This window comes from Malus domestica, chromosome 16 (assembly GCF_042453785.1).
Source record: "Malus domestica chromosome 16, GDT2T_hap1".
Lineage (NCBI taxonomy): Eukaryota > Viridiplantae > Streptophyta > Magnoliopsida > Rosales > Rosaceae > Malus > Malus domestica.
The window spans coordinates 9,143,971-9,162,429 of record NC_091676.1 but is presented as its reverse complement, the minus strand read 5'-3'; the positions used below and the strand labels follow the sequence as shown (position 1 = coordinate 9,162,429).

Below are 18,459 nucleotides of genomic sequence, written 5' to 3'. Positions count from 1 at the left end.
ACAAGAGGACTCGTCTTCTTCGCGAGCTGCAGCCACTGCACCGTCGATTGTGCATATAAACCCAGCCAGCACAAACTGCCCAGATTACCGGGGGGTCCTCGAAGGTCCTCTCAAGCCTTTCTCCAGAACTTTGGAGGGTCCCGGGACCACCCGGATCCCTCTGTAAATCCGCCCCTGGCTGCAGAGAGAACAAAGTAAATCCATGTTTCTGTGGAATCGAAATTGCAGAAATCAAACGATGTAGATGAGGATTTTGAAGATTCTGAATTCAAGAAAGAGAAGAGAAATTTACCTTTGGGGAAGAGTGGTGGCCGCTGCTGCTGAAACTGAAAATGGAACGAAGAACGTACCGGAAGCACATGTAACATACCGGAAGCAAATGGAAAGTCCCGGCTTCCTTGTTGGTTTTTGCTATCTGGTGATTATATAGTTGGGAGATGGGATGGGCAATAATGGAGGCATGTCTTTGCATGATATGGTTTTGGCTGACGCCTGTATACATCTGCGTAGCGTTTGTACATCTTGTACATAACTTAATAAGCTTTCTTTTACTATGTAAAACCTCACAGTGCCTTTTCCTTCCTTTATTTTCTATCTTTCCTTTTCTGTGAAACTTTCGTTTGCTTACACCTCTGGGGAAAACCCAGTTTTGCTTTTCATCACTTAATGTCTTTGATTTAGGTCAGTTTTGCCCCTCGACATAAAACTGGGAAACAGGAGGGAGAAAGGATGTTGTACGGCTAGCATAAATGGGAGGCATATTAACTTTGAGAAATTTAAATATGAAATATATGGTAAAAATTATAAGAAAATTAATAAAAAAAGCTTGAAAACTTTTAACTTTAACGATATAGAAAAAATAAAAGGTAAAGTGAATAGTACCATAATTGACTTTTTAGTGTAAAATTATTTTTTTCATTAAAATGAACAGTATCAAAAACTTTTTCTTTGTATAGCACGTGGGGTTGAAAAATGAGATTGCTAGGGCTAGGGCTTGTGGGACCTTCTACAACTCCTGTACATAAATTAATAAGCTTTCTTTTACCATGTAAAACCTCACAGTGCCTTTTCCTTCCTTTATTTTCTATCTTTCCTTTTCTGTGAAACTTTCGTTTGCTTACACCTCTGGGGAAAACCCAGTTTTGCTTTTCATCAATTAATGTCTTTGTTTTAGGTCAATTTTGCCCCTCTACATAAAACTGGGAAACACAGAGGAGGGAGAAAGGATGCTGTACGGCTAGCATAAATGGGCGGCATATTAATTTGAGAAATTTAAATATGAAATATATGGTAAAAATTATAGGAAAATTAATAAAAAAAAGCTTGAAAACTTTTAACTTTAACAATATAGAAAAAATAAAAGGTAAAGTGAATAGTACCATGATTGACTTTTTAGTGTAAAAATATTTTTTTTTCGTTAAAATGAACAGTACAAAAAACGATATGTTGGAAGCTTTAAATCACAACATATGCACATGCATCTAAAAAAGAATTTGGATATCAATTTGACCCTAAATCAAATAGTTGGAAAAGTAAGAAATAAGGTCATCTTCAATTGAAAGTTGGCCAGATGGCTCGTTTTAGCTCTCTGGCCTTCCAAAAAATTAATATTGTAATGAATAGTGCAATGACATATTTCTTACCATCTCCAACCGATGACCAAATTACTCGTTTTAGCTCTGTCACAAAAAATCATTTCTAACCGCTGGCTAAAGGGCCATAAGGCCAAACATAATTTACTATTTAAATTTAAAAACTACAAGAACTTAAATTAAATGAAATATAATCAAATATTTAAAATAAATTGTGAAAATACTTACTTCGTCGTAGTAATTGGCGCCGCTTTCATGTCTACTTACGGCTATTAACAGTTGTATGTTAAATTAATTTTTTAATTTAAGTGTCCAATTACTAGTACAACTTAGTTTGAGATAGTTACATATATAAATGCACATTTACCATCTCTAATAGGAAGCTTATACTTGGGGCACCCATTATATTTGTCCAACATTGGGAGAGAATTGAGCAAGCAAAAGCTTGCATGTGTGGCACTCATTATATTTGTCCCACATTGGCTGTGGGAGAGGTTTGAGCAATCAAACATGCCTATAAAAGCAACATCCCCACATAGAACTAATGACCTTTCTGAGCCTTAATTAAATATATATTTTTTAAATTTTTGGCCAAAAAATTAAAAAAAAACTATAAAAGAAATAAAAAATAACAACTAGCTGACGTCAGCTAGCCGTTGAGATTCAAATATTTTAGCCCGGCCCGGGCCCAGGCCAGCTGGCTGGCTCATTTAGGCCACCCGGTTGGCCCTTTGGCCCTTTTTTGTCTAGTGGGGCCCATGAGTCATTTGATCTGGCCCTCGGTTACATACGATTTGAGGGCTATATTCAACCCTCTGGCCCTATGGACCCTTCAATTGGAGATGGCCTAACAGTTTCTCACCTTAGCCTGCTACATTGCTATTGCGGAAAAGAGGAAAATACCACATTGGATCATCATCCATCTCACTATGGTCAAGACCAACTGGGCCTTGTCGAAGAATTAACACTAAGAAAAGGAACGATCTTCTACTCACTATGATCCTTTATGTTCTAATGGTGACAGACCCAAAACGTAGAATGTATTTTTCATTTGAGCATGGATGCTTCTTTTATATACACAACCATAACCAACTCCCACCTATCATGGGCAGCTAGCCTACTTGATTGAGCAGTTCAACATTGGACGTTAATCAAGCAACATACAGCAACAACCGTTGTATCCACGTTCAAAACATGAGTGTGGTTAATTAAAGTTTATTCTTCCTTTAATTTCTTTGTTATTTCAGGAAAGGGCACTCATGTTGCTCTTTACCTAACATTGGTTGATCCAAAATCACTATTACCTAGCTTCAGAATACTTACAGAGGCAACGTTTGGCAGGTCCTAGTGATGCTTTTAAGGACGTTGGCAATTGTTGTGAAGTGGCTAGAAACTAATTGTGAGGGTTACACGTATGGTCATTGAAAACAAGGTTTGCTTCAATCGATCTTAATCCGAACTTAATTTGTTAATCATGTTTGATAATTTTGCTTGATTCGTGTCTGAGTTTACAGTATCTCTTGGACTAAAAACTCAAAGGAATAATGTGATCATTACATATTGAGATCCAGAGTGCATATTGTTTCCTGGCTTAACGAACAAATAAAAAATCAATTGCGATATCCTTGTATACGTTTTGTAGTGAAGTTCTCAAAAGCATGAACGGATCATCAAGCATCAATTTTAAAACATGAAAAAGGTAGCAGTCAATTTGAGAAAAGAAAACATTCAGCACACCTTTCTCAAGCTTTTCTCGCTTTCCATTACTGTGAAACTTTCTTTCAAAAGCTTGCGACAGCATATAGCTTTGCAACGGCTATATTCTTTGTTTATGTTATTGTAAGTTGTCATTCTTCTGGGGCGAATTTTTTTAATCTCTTTTGAATTTCTATACATCGCCTAAAAGATTGATGCATTTGTAAATAAAATAAAATCTCAAAAACAGCAGAAAGAAATAAGAATCATAATCGAAGAATATTGTGTGCAACAAAAATATTGTCACTTGCACGTGATGTTATCATTTTATGCACCGACAAAGTGGATGAATAACTTTTTATTTTTTATTTCAATGATAGTGAATAACTTTTTTGTGGTCAATGAGAAACTAATGTTGTTGTTGTTGTTGTTCCTAGCATATGCTTCACTTTTGAGTGTGAAAGTAATTTTTATTTTTATTTTTGTTGATGCACAAAATCGGAGGGATCTTGGAACAATATAAATCCAACCGTGAATCCAAAAGAAGGTAAAGAACACAAGATGTATCGTGGTTCACCCCAATATTTGGGCTACGTCCACACTGATGTTGATTGTATTTCTTTGTATGAATGTATGGATTACAAGTGTGAGGAGGAGTCCCCCAGAGAAAGAGAGAGTTTGAGAGAGTTTATCTGTTTGTGAGCCTTGTGGCTTTTTATGTGAGGATGAAACTTGGTGATTGTGAAGGTGAGGAGGCCCTTTTATAGACTAAGGGCTCCTTCCCTTTTACATGAATCATGGGCTCAATGTCTGGAAGCCCTAGTAATGAGGCCCAATATAATACGGTACCAACAATTTTAAAATGGGAATGTGAAAGGAAGAAAAAAAAAAGAATGTGGATTAAAGAAAGAAGTTTTCTTTTTTATATATTTTTTTTCAAAATTAGAGGATGTTAGGTGTGACATCCCGTTTCGAGATTTATTGTATTTTGCTTACAACAACAATGAAATTCCTAAAATCAAGGTTATAAAAGTTGCTAGGCGCTAGTCGGGCGGCGGGCGGCGGGCCTAGCGCCTAGGCGGCGGGCTGGAGCCTAGCGCCTAGGCGGCTGGGGCCTAGCGCCTAGGCGGCTAAGCGGACTAGGCGGCTTTAAGTAAATCTATCATATTTCATGTAAATAAGTGTCTGCTTCTACTTGAAATATATATAATTTCATCATAAACTACAAAAAAGAATGCATATATATCATGAAGTATTGGAACATAATGAAAACATGTGAAATTGGATATAATGTTTGTTCATTCAAGTATGCAACAAGTCTCTTACAATTTATTGGAAAAAACCAAAATGCAAAATGAAAGTTCTGTCTAAGTGAGTTGCAACCTAGGCGGGTCTAGGCGGGCTAGACGGGTGCCTAAGTGGTCTAGGCGGTGGGCTGGGGCCTAGGCATTAATCGGGACGGTGGGCTGGGGCCTAGCTCCTAGGCAGGGCCTAGGCGGCGCTAGGCGGGGATTTTTAGAACAGTGCCTAAAATGCCTCTTAAATGCCACTTAGGCCTTCCACGTGAACCTCAGTTTTTCCTTCATTTTTTTCACTTTTATTTTACTATTTTTGAATAGTATTTATTTTTATGAACACGTGGACGTAAGCGAAATCGAAAACCATGTATGATTTAGTTACATTTCCTTTTGGGTAAATTACACTTTACCCTCTCAGGTTTGTGATCGATTTTAATTCCTTACAACATCTTTAAAACATTTCAATTTCATACCTCACATCCTATTTTATTTCAATTTCATACATCCATTACGTTTTACATCCATTGGTGCATTAAGAGCTGACGTAACAGCCAAATTTGTGCTGATGTGGCTGCCAAATTTATGTCAGGTGGCAAAAATAATATTTTTTTATTCATTTAAAATATTAGAATAATTTTCCCTATTAAAAAATTAAAATTAAAATTTAAAAAAAAAAACCCAGAACCCCTTCTTCTTCTCCACCCGAGCATCCCTCCATCCCCTCCACCCCCCTTCGTCTTCCCCACCCGAGCAACAAACCGAAATATGAAAATGACACCCGATTTCCACAAAATTACATAGCAAGGACAACACTGGCTGGGCTCGCCGATTACCCAAATCGAAATCTACAACTTGCGCTGAGCTCACCGGCTCAAAGCTTAGGCCGTTTGCTCCAATGGAATCACGTACTCCCAGTCACCTCCCTCCCACATACCCGTTAACCCTTTGGGGTTTTTCGTTCCTAATGGGTCGGCGACGACCTGAACGGAATCAGAGCCAATCCGAGTTGAGACTGAGCCCGCGAAGGTTGATAAGACTCGGTGGGTGTCTTTCGCCAATGCTTGTGGCCATGGGAGTGGTGTACGGAGAGGCTAGAGAATCTGGGTTGGAGAAAGCTTAGGATTGGATTTTTTTGGGGTTTGGGGTTTTGCCAACGGATGAGATGTTGCAGCGGGAGGAGAGGAGGAGGTGATGGTCTAGGGGAAAAATTGGGGGATAGGGTTGGTGACGGGAGAAAGGGCACGTCCGATTTGGTTGGGGTGTTCTCGGTGGGGAAGACAAACTGGGTTTAGGCTTCTTTTTTTTTTTGCTTTTCTTTAATTAATTAATTTAATTTTTTTAATTAAGTATTTAGTCACGTGGCATAAATGTGTCAGCCACGTCAGCATAAATGGAGACCCTTTATTTGCCACATCATCACTTAACAGTTTACTTAACAGATTTTCTAACAGATCTATGAAATTGAAATAAAATAGGACGTGAAATATGAAATTAAAATGTTTTAAATATGTTATAAAGAATTAAAATCGATTTCAAACTTGAGAAAGTAAAGTTTAATTTATCCTTTCCTTTTTATAAGAAATAAATTCAAACTTATACATTTCTTATCATATTTCTACAAGTAAGCTGCGGGACTCACATTTAATTTTTAATTTGGGATTTGAAATCCCATACCGTGATTCCCCAATTGTAGCAGATTTTTTCTTGTGTTAATCACCCATTGTATTCCTTCTTTTATTTTTTAATTATATTTTCTTTCAAATTCCTCTCTTTTTTCCCTCATCTCATCCAACCCTCTCCTGAGTCTTTTCTCAGACGTCACTCTCTCTCTTCTCACTCACCTGCGCTCATCTCTCAACTCTCGCACTCTGTTTTCCCCATTTTCAACCGACATCATCTCTCTCTCCCAAGTAGTAATCTTCTTGCAGACACTGCAATTACTTTTGCGGTCATCATCTATACTGCTGCATTTACTTTTCCCCATGAAAAATAATTTAAAAAAAATGAAAGAGTATTTTATAATGTTGTGTATATAGGTGGCGTTGATCCATGTAATCTTGTGATGGAAATTGTGGTAGAACGCAGACGATGATGGGTCACCTTGGGAAGGAAATAAATACCTCAAAGTTATATTTAATTATTTGAATTTTTTTTTTGGTTAAATAATAGTTATTCCTATTATACTTCGAATTTTGATAAAAATCAGAATTTATAAATTGATATGTACAAATTTCTCTATTTGGATTCATAAACATAAAAATTTAGAATTTTCGTGTGGAAAAAAAACTTGGAATTTGTGACCTCCAATTCCCAAGTTCAAATTCCATGTAAATATGTGTCATTTTCCAATTTCTATGATCGAGAGTTTAAAAATAACAAATTTCATATTCAATTCCATTATTCTTTTAGGTTAACAAAACAAAAAAATTTTAAAAATTCTAAAAAAATAAAATCTTCTCATTTTAATTTTCATCATTTTAAAATTTCTTAGCAATCTGAATTTTTTTCATCCAAACATAATATTAGTGAAACACTGATTTTTGTTTTCGTAGAAATTAACTCTGAAGTCCAAAATGTGGAGGGGTTCAGGCGATGATCGATAGATCCAAAGCTCTCTCTCTTCATCTCTCCCCTCCGCCCCCCTCTTCACGTCCCACTCCCTCATTTCCCATCTCTTTCCAGTCATCTTCCTCACATCTCTACTCTCTGCCTCCCGTAGCTCTGTCTCTCTGCAGCCCCCATTTCTTCTCGACTCATCTTTGAAACCTTTAAAATCACAGCCCCAACCCTCACCGAAAAGTAAGAATCCTCATTCTGTCTGAAAATTTTCTGGTCCATTGGCATTTAGTGGTGGAAATATGTGAAACCTCATGCATGTGTTGGTCTGTTTCGGGGAATGGGGATCCAAAAAGAGAATTGAAGATGGAGCAACGGATCCAGCCCCAAATCGCAATGCAAGAAAGGAACTACGGAGTTCCTCTCAACTCAGATCCGTAATCTGAAGGTATAACCCACGATTTTCATCTTTGTTCTTGTTCAGAAAGTGCAGCAGTTTGAAAACCATAAAAGAAAATCATTGCATGTCTGATCTCTATGTATGTCTCCATGGATTGATCTTAATACCTGCATACTCATGAATCTGTACTTGGGTGCTTGCATGTACCCACTGGTATTTGAGCCCAAAATCGTGCATGAACGAGATCCAGATTTGCCGGATTTGAGCTGACCATTACCTCTGTATTGCATGGACTCCCCCAAACATGTATGTAATGGAATTTTGTAATAAAATGTGAAATTTGGACAGGTTAATTATAATCTGTCCATTTTGTGTATGATTTATGTTTAAGTAATTTGCTAAAGTTAACGTGACTTTGGGATGGTTTGGGAGGGAGGTACTTCAAAAAAAAGCACCCATGAAAAAAAGTTGTGAGGGTTTTAGGTGTTTGGTAAACTAAAAAAAAAGAGCTTATTTTGAAAGCTAAATCAAAGGAAAAGCTGAAAAAGCTATTTGCAGCTTTGGAAAACTGGTTTTTTTTCAAAACACACAGAGCTACAGTGGTCCTTTAATGAAAATACTTACTATCATGCTGCTTTTTTTCTTTTCCAAAATCACTTTTACAAAAAAATTTACCAAACACTCTGCTGATTTATTTCACAACCGCTTATTCAGCACAGCCCTTTATTCTCACAGCAATACCAAACCAGCTCCGGTATAGGTATAAGCTTTTGTTTGGATCGACAAACGACAAGGCTCATTGAGGGTGAGCACGTTATGGTCACGTGAGTGGATCTTTTTGTTTTTACGTGTGTGTGTGTGTGATTTTCTAAACAACTATTTTTATGTATTATGATTTGACATATCATATTTAGCTTTATAAATAAAATTTTCGTACAGGTTATGTTTTTAATATTATTTGTGAGTATAAACTTGTGGCATGACATCCTTGCGTTTTACCTGCTCATTATTACATGTTTGCATGGTGTCTCTTAGTTATTTGTACTGTCTTGGACAAAGTATCAGCTTCACGTGTAGTTCACATGCATTTTTTACATTCGTTTTAGATCCAGAGTTAGGTGTTAGCATGTACGCCTATCCTTTTGTATTGATGTGTTTGACTCGTATGTGATGTGAATAGTGCAGCTCACGTGATGTAGTGCTAAAATGTAAAACCTACACCCAGCCTATTCCATTGTTTGAATATTTCTGCAATGGACTTGTATGCCTACATAAATTAATGAGCATTGATTTCTTATGATATCAATTTAAGATTTAATGTTATGGAGACTTGTTGTGCTATACATCTTTCAACTCATTTTTGCTGCAAGGTACCGTATTACATATTAGTATTATAATATTCTTGAGAAATCATATACTTGTTTTAAAATGAGGGTTACACTTTTCAAAAAAAGTTTTACAAAACTTCATTTTCAGACACACTCATTCTTGTTTTTCGTCCCTCTAGGATTTTAGTGGCAGACGACGAGGATTGATGGTAAAAGTTGTTACATAGGAGACTTCTCCTTTTGGTATAAATGTCTTTACTCTTCTTTTAATGCAATTTATCTATGCTCTGACATCACTTGTGAGATATGAGTTCAATCTCACTCACATGTGCACTCTAAATTAGTCACTTTTAGGTTTTAATTTATTCACATTTTCAACATCATTACACTTTATGGCTTCGTCACCTTACAAGTGTTGACCAGCACATCGCGATTCGGATGTTCAAGTGAACATTCTGGGTCGAGGGTGTGTCATCAGGATCAATGAGGCTTTGAAATAAAACTATAAAATTTAGTTTGTGTGATTTTACTTTGCTGCCCATGATTTTGTACTGTGATAGAAGACAAAATTGTCTTTTTATCTTCTTTTGGTTGACAAAGAGAGCTTTATTTATGTAGTTAAGATTATTATATTTGTGTAAATAGTTGATCTATATTTTGGGTAAATTATTTTTGTAAACAAAACAAAAGGTAAATTATTTTCGTACAAAAAAAAAACAAATAAAATTTTTTTTTAGTAAAATAAACAATAGGTATATTTTTTTATAAACAATATGTAAAATATTTGTCAACACGGATAAATTTTTTTAGTTCGCATAGTTTAAAAAATTGTAGACGGCAAACAAGTAATTAGGTGCATTATAGATATCAGAAAAATACAAAATATTTGAAGTCAAACTTTATTAAAGAATGTGCTTAGATGGAGCCTAAGAATGGGCAAAATACATGCGGTTATGGGTAACCGTGGTTATCCGTCCATATAAAATTTATAGTTACGGTTATGATAATTATTTAGATAAATAAATTATTATGTGTATATCCGTTTAGTAATCAGTAGACTTTTTTAAGAAATAAAAAAGTTATATAGAATTTAAGTTAGTAAAAATTAAATTTGAAAAGAGTAAAGTCATGTTTTCATTAAATATTTTCTTAAACACGTAGTCACGAAATGGACTAACCTTTAGCAACTTGTAAAAGCCTTGGTCCCATTAGCCATAGCCCACCCTAAACCCTCGAACATGGGCCTCAAGCCCAACCATCCAATCACGTGGCCGAAAGATGGCCTCTTTCCAAAACAACGTATTAGAGGAATTTTAAAGAAAATGTCAATAGACACGTGGTTTTGTTCACGCTTGCACATTAATTATTAGACATTTTTAATATTTTAAGCTCATCGAAAAAATATTATTAATGATGAATATTTGCACATTTTAACCACCCCTTAAACATTGTTCACGAAATGTCTTCATGGTTTTAAAAACGCAAACAACGATGTAATCATCATCAAAGCGTATAGAATGTGAGAGAGTGAGATTATGTAGGGGCTCCCAACTATATGTCTAAAGAGAAAGACAAAGAGTACACTACGCGGGGCCCAGCTTTGTGTCTAGAGAAAGAAAGTACATTACCTCCCTGCCCTCGTCCAGTCCTCTTGGCCCTTTTAATTTTGTCCTGTTACTATTTCTGCTTGTGTTCTTGTAGGGGTGCTGAGCAACAAATAACCATTCATGCCGGGAGCAGGGTCATACCGGCGGATAAGCATTGCGAATGGGCATAATACACGGTCCTCATTACCGAAAGGTCCACGTGGCACATCAAGAACATCGCTCAAGCACTAATTTACAAGGCAGGTCCGATTTTCTTTTTAATTTCATTTCCTAATTTGTGTTTGGTTGCCGAGAATAGGAGGGCAACGGAAGAATGAAACTGCTGAGTATTAATGTCATCTATTTGGTTGCCTAGAAAATTTGAGTCTAGATTTTCCTAGTTAATAGGGAAAAGGGTAATATACAATTATTTTTGTTATTTACATTGCGGCTTGATGATTAACAAGGCTTTATATGAGCAGTCTAAGCAAAATCTGCAAGGAACTGAGCGGCTAGCCATTCCCAGTGTGGAAGGGCAAGAGGGAGGAAAGTGGATTGCCATTGACGCTGTTATGTTATGCTCATTGTAGGATCGTCGTTTTTGGTTGTCGAAAACTAGTTTTGATTACGTATTTACTCTAGTTATGGTATGTTTGATTTTTCGCATAAAGCCATGCACCACAATATTTGTGGAAAATTGAAAATGAAATCAGTTGACATAAATAGTAGTAAATACACTGATAACTTCAACAATACGAGAATTTCTTATTTTCTTTTCATTTTTGATACAAGAACTTCTTAAAGATTGATAACCTGAACTAGCACAAAAATTAGTTTAAAACCCATCATGCATGCAAATTTCAACTAACCAAAATCACTTTTCCATCCGCCAAACTTGCTTTATGATAAATCTAAGTTACTGTATGGCTTGCGTACATGAGATGAAACTGGCTGAGATATTTGGATGGATTAACATCCTTATTTCTCAAAGGGGCTTATACCTAGTGAAAAAGTGCTTGGGTGATCTGATCTCCCTCAAACATCATTGATAATATTCTAGTAGTGCCAATTGGGAGCGTAACGTAAAGAATTAATATATGACTCAAAGTATGTATCACAATTCACCTCTAATGTATCTTTTTCCGACTTCTTCGAGGTCCAAAGAGCCTACCTAGTAAGCTCCAGCGTTCTCATCAAGAGCATGAGCTATCACTTTGCCTAAATAAATAAAGAAACCCAGTATTAAAACCCAAAGAGAAAGGAACTAACAATATCAATGAGGCATGTAATGGCAAATGTTATACAAAAGTACAAGATTCATATATTCTACTAGGAAACACAAAATTGGCCTTGGTCATTCAATAATTTAGTCAAAATACACACTACGAAAAGTTTGAGCCCTCGTATGGCTACTGGAAATTTCCATAACAATTTTCAGTTTTCCACGAATATTGTGGTGCATGGGTTTATGCAAAAAATCAAACATACCATAACTAGAGTAAATACGCAATCAAAACTTGTTTTCAACGACAAAAAACGACGATCCTACAACGAGCACAACATAACAGTGTCAATGACAATCCATTTCCTCCCTTTTGCCCTTCCACGAGAAAGAAGGCATTCCCTTTCAAACTAGAGCTTGAGAGAAACTTATATGCAAATGCAACCAGAACTTCGATGAGCCAGTGTCCTAAATCTATCATATGCGTCGTAAAAAATTTAAATTTCTTCACCTAGGTTGACGTATTTAAGTTGAGATATCACCACTTGGACATTTAATTGAACTTAAATATTATATTTTCTAGATATCACTGACGACGCGAAATTTTATGAACATCACTCTTTACTCACCAATAAAATCAAAATAGAGTAGTAGGTAAAAGAGAAAAGACAAATTTTAGAAATATAGTTTTTATAACAAATGATTTTTTTTTTTATGTTTTGACAACTAATTAGTTTGGTATTTCTTCTATTTGGGGAAAGGGATCCTCTCTAGATTTCTTCTACCCAATCAATGAATCTGGATCCTTGAAATTTGATCAAATAGCGAAAAATAGAGTGCCCCTTTGAAAGTTACAATAACTTTAACTGTTGAATCAAATTTCAAGGACTCGAATTCATTGATTGAGTGGATTTGTTAGAAGGGATCCGAAGAGGATCCCTTTCCATTTCTCTAGTCATTAAAGTATTCTTGTCATCCACTTGGTTAAACAAGCATTTATTGTGTGGATGTGACATTTTTGTGAGAATAAATTGTAGCAACGGTCCCTCAATTTTAGTCAAATTGAAACATTGGTCCCTCAACTAAAAATCCATTGCCATTGGTCCCTCAACTTATCAAAATGTGTAGCTATAGTTTTTTTCATCAATTTCGTCAAAATGAGTTATGTTTGAATAACCATTTATATAATTAGGATCCTTCAACTCAACAAAGTGTGTAATTATGGTCATTTTCGTCAACTACATAAAAAATTTTGTCAAAACGAGTTATGTTAGAAGGACCATTGCTACAATTGGGTTAAAGTTAAGGGACCATTTATCCAGTTGAATTAAAGTTGAGGGACCAATGGTAATGGATTTTTAGTTGAGGGACCAATGGTAATGGATTTTTAGTTGAGGGACCATTACTCCAATTGAGTTAAAGTTAAGAGATCATAGCTACAATTTACTCTTTTTGTGAAACACAAAACAAATTGTATTGTAAATGACGCTTTACGCAATGACGAAAAATAACTATATATATGCAACGTGGTGAAGGTACGATTCGTACCGACCTTCTCCCTGCTAACAACTAACAATTAATCTACTAATGTTATTGTTTGTAAAAAAAAATTGTATTAAAGAAGCGTTTGAAACAAGGCCACTATAGTAGTAAAATAGGCATGAGCAGCACTAGCTTTTGATGTTGTCAATACACTATTTACCTAAATTGTGTGCAACTGGCAAACTATGCGCACAACCCAGCTAGGTGGGTCATGGGTGAGCAAACCTCCTGTGTTTTAAGGTATGGATTCCCTTCAATTGTAAGGCAAGGCATTCCTCTATATGATGATGATGATTGATGGAAACAATAAACGAAGGGTAGTGTTATTCACACTTTTGTTAAGTTTTGTTCAATGATCTTCAATCTGACGGCTAAAAATTGAAAAATGTGTGTAAGAAGTAAAAAATAAATGTGTGGATAGCACCACCATCCGAATAGAGAAACTTGGCCCGTGGGCAAAGCCCAATAATTCTGTTTTTCTAGCACAATTGGGATGCTAATGATAACACGTAACCTACTTGTCCAACCTCCTTTTTCACTTACCATCTCCACGTTCGTTCACTTTATTATTTCACAAAGATGTTCTCTCTTGCGCACGGGGTCGCGTTTGTATGAGTTTCGCATGATCCGGTTAAATCTAACGATATCATAACGACATTTTAACAACAGTCTACAATGTCACTAAGACACTAGAACGATTCTCAAACACCGACGAAACAATGACAACACCGTCATAAATTGTGCATAACCTAATTTCGACATGATTTTATTGGTTTTACAGTGTCGTTATGGGGTGATTAGACTCAACCGAATTATGCACATCCGATACACACAAAATTGGTGCGCTAAGGGAGAAAATTTTGTATTTCATATGGGTTCGAAGGTCCAATTCAGAGAAATATTGTGGAAGGGTAACGTGTGTAGTCAACTTAGCCAAACTAATAAGCACGTGACCTACCATTACCAACCCAAAAACTAAAAACATTTCAATATATAATCAAGTTTCCTACAAATAATCATCCCACTTATGCCAAACCAGATACACCATCTGTTTCTCGAGGAGAAGGTTTGTTAATTGTCACGGATGCTGTCTCTCGATTGTTTTTGCCCAGCATGTTTGAAAACCACGTTCCACATACAATGGGAGGGTAGAGTAAAAAGAACAAGGGCAATAATCGTTCCACGCATTTTGTTTTCCTCCTGACACTATTTGGTATTATCTCCGTGATTGCTGAAACTATCATGTCACTTGTTGTATGCGTCTAGTTTTTAATATATATATATATTTTTTTAAATTATAGCATTAGTTTTTTTTTTTAAATCTAATTGGAGCAATAATCTTTCAATTAAAAACCTATGAACATTAGTCCCTTAATTCTTTAAAACGTGCATTTGTGGTATTTTTCATAAACTATGTCAGAATTTCCGTCAAAATGAGTCATATTGGAAAATCATTGCTACAATTTGATTAAAGTTAAGAGATCATTACTCTAATTAGGTAAAAGTTAGGAACTATTACTACAATTTTCTATTTTGGTTTTCCATATTTGCTCCTTAATTTAGCTTCACTTGTGTAACTAGTTTTGACGAGTTAAAGACTAATGGTCACAAATTTTTATTGAATGATCATTATTCTAATTAAATTAAAATTAAAGAATTATTGTTACAATTTTATCGTCTTTTTTCTCTTTTTTCTCGTAAATTTTGTGACGATAGAGATGAAAATATATACAACATGTTGTAGGAAAATTATTCTGAGCATGACTAAGACAATCATGAGAGAAATCATAAATCAGAAAAGGAATACACCATGTGAACGATATCAACAAGAAGAAAAGCCAAAGCCAAGTTGAAATCTCATATATATTTTGTATTGCAATTTGCAGGCAAGGAATAATAAATGGTAAGGTTTCTTCATATTTTGGTTGCCGTGCGTGAAAAGTAAAGTCAGTCAACCAAACACGTTTTAAAAAAGTTGAATTCAGATTTCTATTACTTTACAACACAAACAAGGTGAATTGATTCCAACGGAAACCAAAACACGCATGGTTCCACCAAATTCAATGCTAACATTAAATAATAATAATAATAATTTACAAATAAAAAATGGTCACAAATAAACCACATAGAAGGCCACCTGAAAGTTTGAGGATGTACTCCTAGCCAAGCTTAGGTTGCCCAATAGACTCGCGGCCATCACTAAAACGTGCAAAGAGATTTTAACAAGAAGTGCTTTTCGGATAGGACTAGTGCTTTTGCTATTGCCCCCTTCACGAGGAAAACATTATAGATAATGCTACTATATTGTCGGTCTTATCTTTCGCTTTCTACTAAAGTAGGTACTCTGTTTCCTAAGGCTAAGGAAGTTGGACTCAGTCATCTCCGACACACGTCTCCTCCTCCTTCCTCCTCCTACTTTTGCCTTGTGCTGGTTGTCAATAATTAGGTTTGGCAGGCATATGGAGACCCCGAATTCAACCTGTAATCGTATCAAAAACCAAACGCGTTATTATTTATTTTCCACTTGATTAATTATGGACTAAGTATGGTACTTGATTAATTATATAGACTAAGTATGGTGCCATAATAATTCACAAGTAAAATGATTTCAATCACTAGGCTTTTTTTTTATCAAATTTATAGTATTCACGTGTTATAAAATAAATAAAGTAATATAAAATAAAATAAAGGAAAATTTTGAAACAGATCCAATTTTATAGGTTACTTTGGAAATAATTCTAATTTTTAGTTACTTTAAACCCATATAAAAAGACACCTATAAAAATATATATTATTTATTTTATTTGTACTATGACATATAATATATTCCTTAAATATCTGGTACTTAAAATCTCTCCTAAAAAGTACTTCTACAGATTAAGAACATACAAACCAAGATATTCGTGTGGAAATTTACCTCTCTTTGCGTTTCTCAAGAAACCTTTGCAATGACTTATTGCGAGTAATCGGTAGATCTGCACGATTCATAAAATAAAAATACGTAAGACTCCAACTAAAAATATTAACTTGTTAGTGTTTTAGCGTTAATACTGTAGGATATCAGTGATACTAATACGTATAATATACGAACTTTCTTTACCACTTTACTTACGTAACGGTTTAGCATAATTCTTAAGGATTAACTTTTAAGAGAAGCTTCCTCAATAGTGAAAATATATAAGCAGATGCCGTAAAAAGTAAATATTATTAGAAAAAGTGAAGACTAACATTCGCTAAGAGGATCCACAAGCTGCTGGGTCTGATGCTGCTCGCTTGGATGAAAAGCAAGTTTTGGATCGACGGCTACCGATGCCTCTGCAGCTTTGCCGGAGTTTCCTTCTATGGCAAGCTTCAATATGTTATCCACCTGCACAACAAAATCCAGTCATTAATTAATCAGAATTAGAAACTAAATACCAACAAATTAAAAAACAATTTTTCCTATTAATTAAGAAGGGGAGAAGAAGAAGAGCAAGTTGCCCTTTACTACCGTAGTAGAAAGATGTTGAGCCTTGTATGACGGCATGAGTTCAAACCCGTCGGTTGCTAATCTAACAAAATCTATTGTTTGACAGAAACAAAAGAGGAGAAGAAGAAGAACAAACCTTGTCGCGAGGGACGTCGAAAACAGAGACGGTACCGTTGTAGAAAATAGTCAGCGGCTTCGTTTCCTGAAGGCTCTCTGAAGCAGCAACCGTGAAAGAAGAAACGGAAGTGCCGGTGGGAACGTAGAGCGGCAACGAGGAAAACGGAACTTGCTCCGCCTTGGGGCTCGACGGCACCGAAAATGATTTTCCTGGATTTGGAACGCTGGGGCTGGCATTGCCGGAAGCGATGACGGATTTGAAGGCCTCGGGATTGATCTTGGACATGGCGGTGTGAATGTCTCGGAAGCTTTTGGGGCGGTGGAGAAATTTCTGGAACTGGGATTTGGAGGATGAGGAGGGGGCATCGCGGTGGTGCTGGTCCATGCCGAAAAAATCAAGCTCAACGGTGGCTCTGGGCATGTTTAGAAGGTGTTTGTTGAATTGCTTGAAAGAGTTTGGTTTGGAATTTGAAATTTGGAGGAATGTTGGGGTTGGGGTTGGGGAGGTTTGGATTAGATGAGCAACTTATTAAAATACGAAGGCGGGAGAGAGAGGGGGGCGACTTTTAAGGGGCACGAGATTCATGCAATGTGAGTGAGGAGAGAGAGAGAGAGAGAGAGAGGGAGAGAGAGAGAGATGTTTTTGGAATACTTTATAAGCACACGTCTTCCACGGGGAGGCGCTATCCATGAAGTAAGGTTTTAATCAATAAATGCAAATAATAAAATATGAATAAATTGGACTTGCTGCTGTGCTAGTTGTCTTTGTACTGGGGTTCAAGTGGCCATGGTCCATTTGGCCATTTGGCAATTGTCTTTTTATTTTTTTATTTGGACGATGGCTATTGTCTTCTTTCATCACTTGTATGCTGAAGAGTTGGGCAACGCGTATTCTCAAGAGAAAAAACTTACATAAAACTAAGATGGATATAGAGTTTCAATTAATTATGTATTATTACGTGAGAAAGTTAAATTGAAAGTGCGAAATGCATTTGGAAAATTGTTGTTTTATTGTTTACCAATCATGTTCGGGTTCATGTATAATTATTTTGTTAAAAGTATTTTTGCTCATAAGTCTTGGGATAAAAGTGCTTTCATTATTAACATGTTGAAATTTTTATGCAAACTTGTGCTTCCTAAAAGGTTTTTGGACAATTAGCTAGAACCGATCAGTTTTTGAGATTTGGATGCAGAAATGATAAGTTTTTACCATGTCATTGACGTCATTATATTAATGGCATCAATATATGATTTATATGTCACCATTACTAAAAAAATGATCATTTTTGCAATCAAGTATTATAAAATGATCATTTCAGCTAATTGTCTAAATTCTTTTCCGTTGCAAAAGCACTTTTAACGATTCTAAAAACAAATAAAAACGGTCACTTAGTACTACGGTCTAGTGGTATTCCTCTTCACTTGTAAGTGACAGGTCTTAGATTCGATTCTCGCCAAAAGTGAGTTTAAACTACATTATTGCTAACTCATTGTGAAGTTAAGTCCACCCCTCATTTTTAGTGTGTATAATATTGTTTGTTAAAAAAAAAACAACAACCCTTGTTCACTGGCTTGACCGTGTGTTTTGGATTAAACTGTTCTCAATTAATTAATTGGAAAGTTTCACATGTTTTGGGAATGAATTAGGGCTGGT

The 18,459-nt window shown here is 35.8% G+C and overlaps 1 protein-coding gene and 1 long non-coding RNA gene across 2 annotated transcripts; one reads left to right on the top strand and one right to left on the bottom strand.

Annotated features, from left to right (window-relative positions):
• Nucleotides 1-7,120: 7,120 nt before the first annotated feature.
• On the top strand, nucleotides 7,121-9,408 carry LOC139192641 (uncharacterized). The gene is made up of 2 exons (XR_011576873.1): nucleotides 7,121-7,847; nucleotides 9,049-9,408. It is a non-coding gene; the product is annotated as an uncharacterized lncRNA (long non-coding RNA).
• Nucleotides 9,409-15,183: 5,775 nt separating this feature from the next.
• Nucleotides 15,184-17,691, bottom strand: LOC114822073 (protein TIFY 9). Its single transcript, XM_029096070.2, has 4 exons — nucleotides 16,825-17,691; nucleotides 16,448-16,586; nucleotides 16,137-16,194; nucleotides 15,184-15,698 (listed from the first exon to the last, which is right to left on the bottom strand). Exons 1-4 carry the CDS (start codon nucleotides 17,224-17,226, stop codon nucleotides 15,662-15,664), a joined length of 636 nt encoding a protein of 211 aa, XP_028951903.1. The 5' UTR covers nucleotides 17,227-17,691; the 3' UTR covers nucleotides 15,184-15,661.
• Nucleotides 17,692-18,459: the final 768 nt, after the last annotated feature.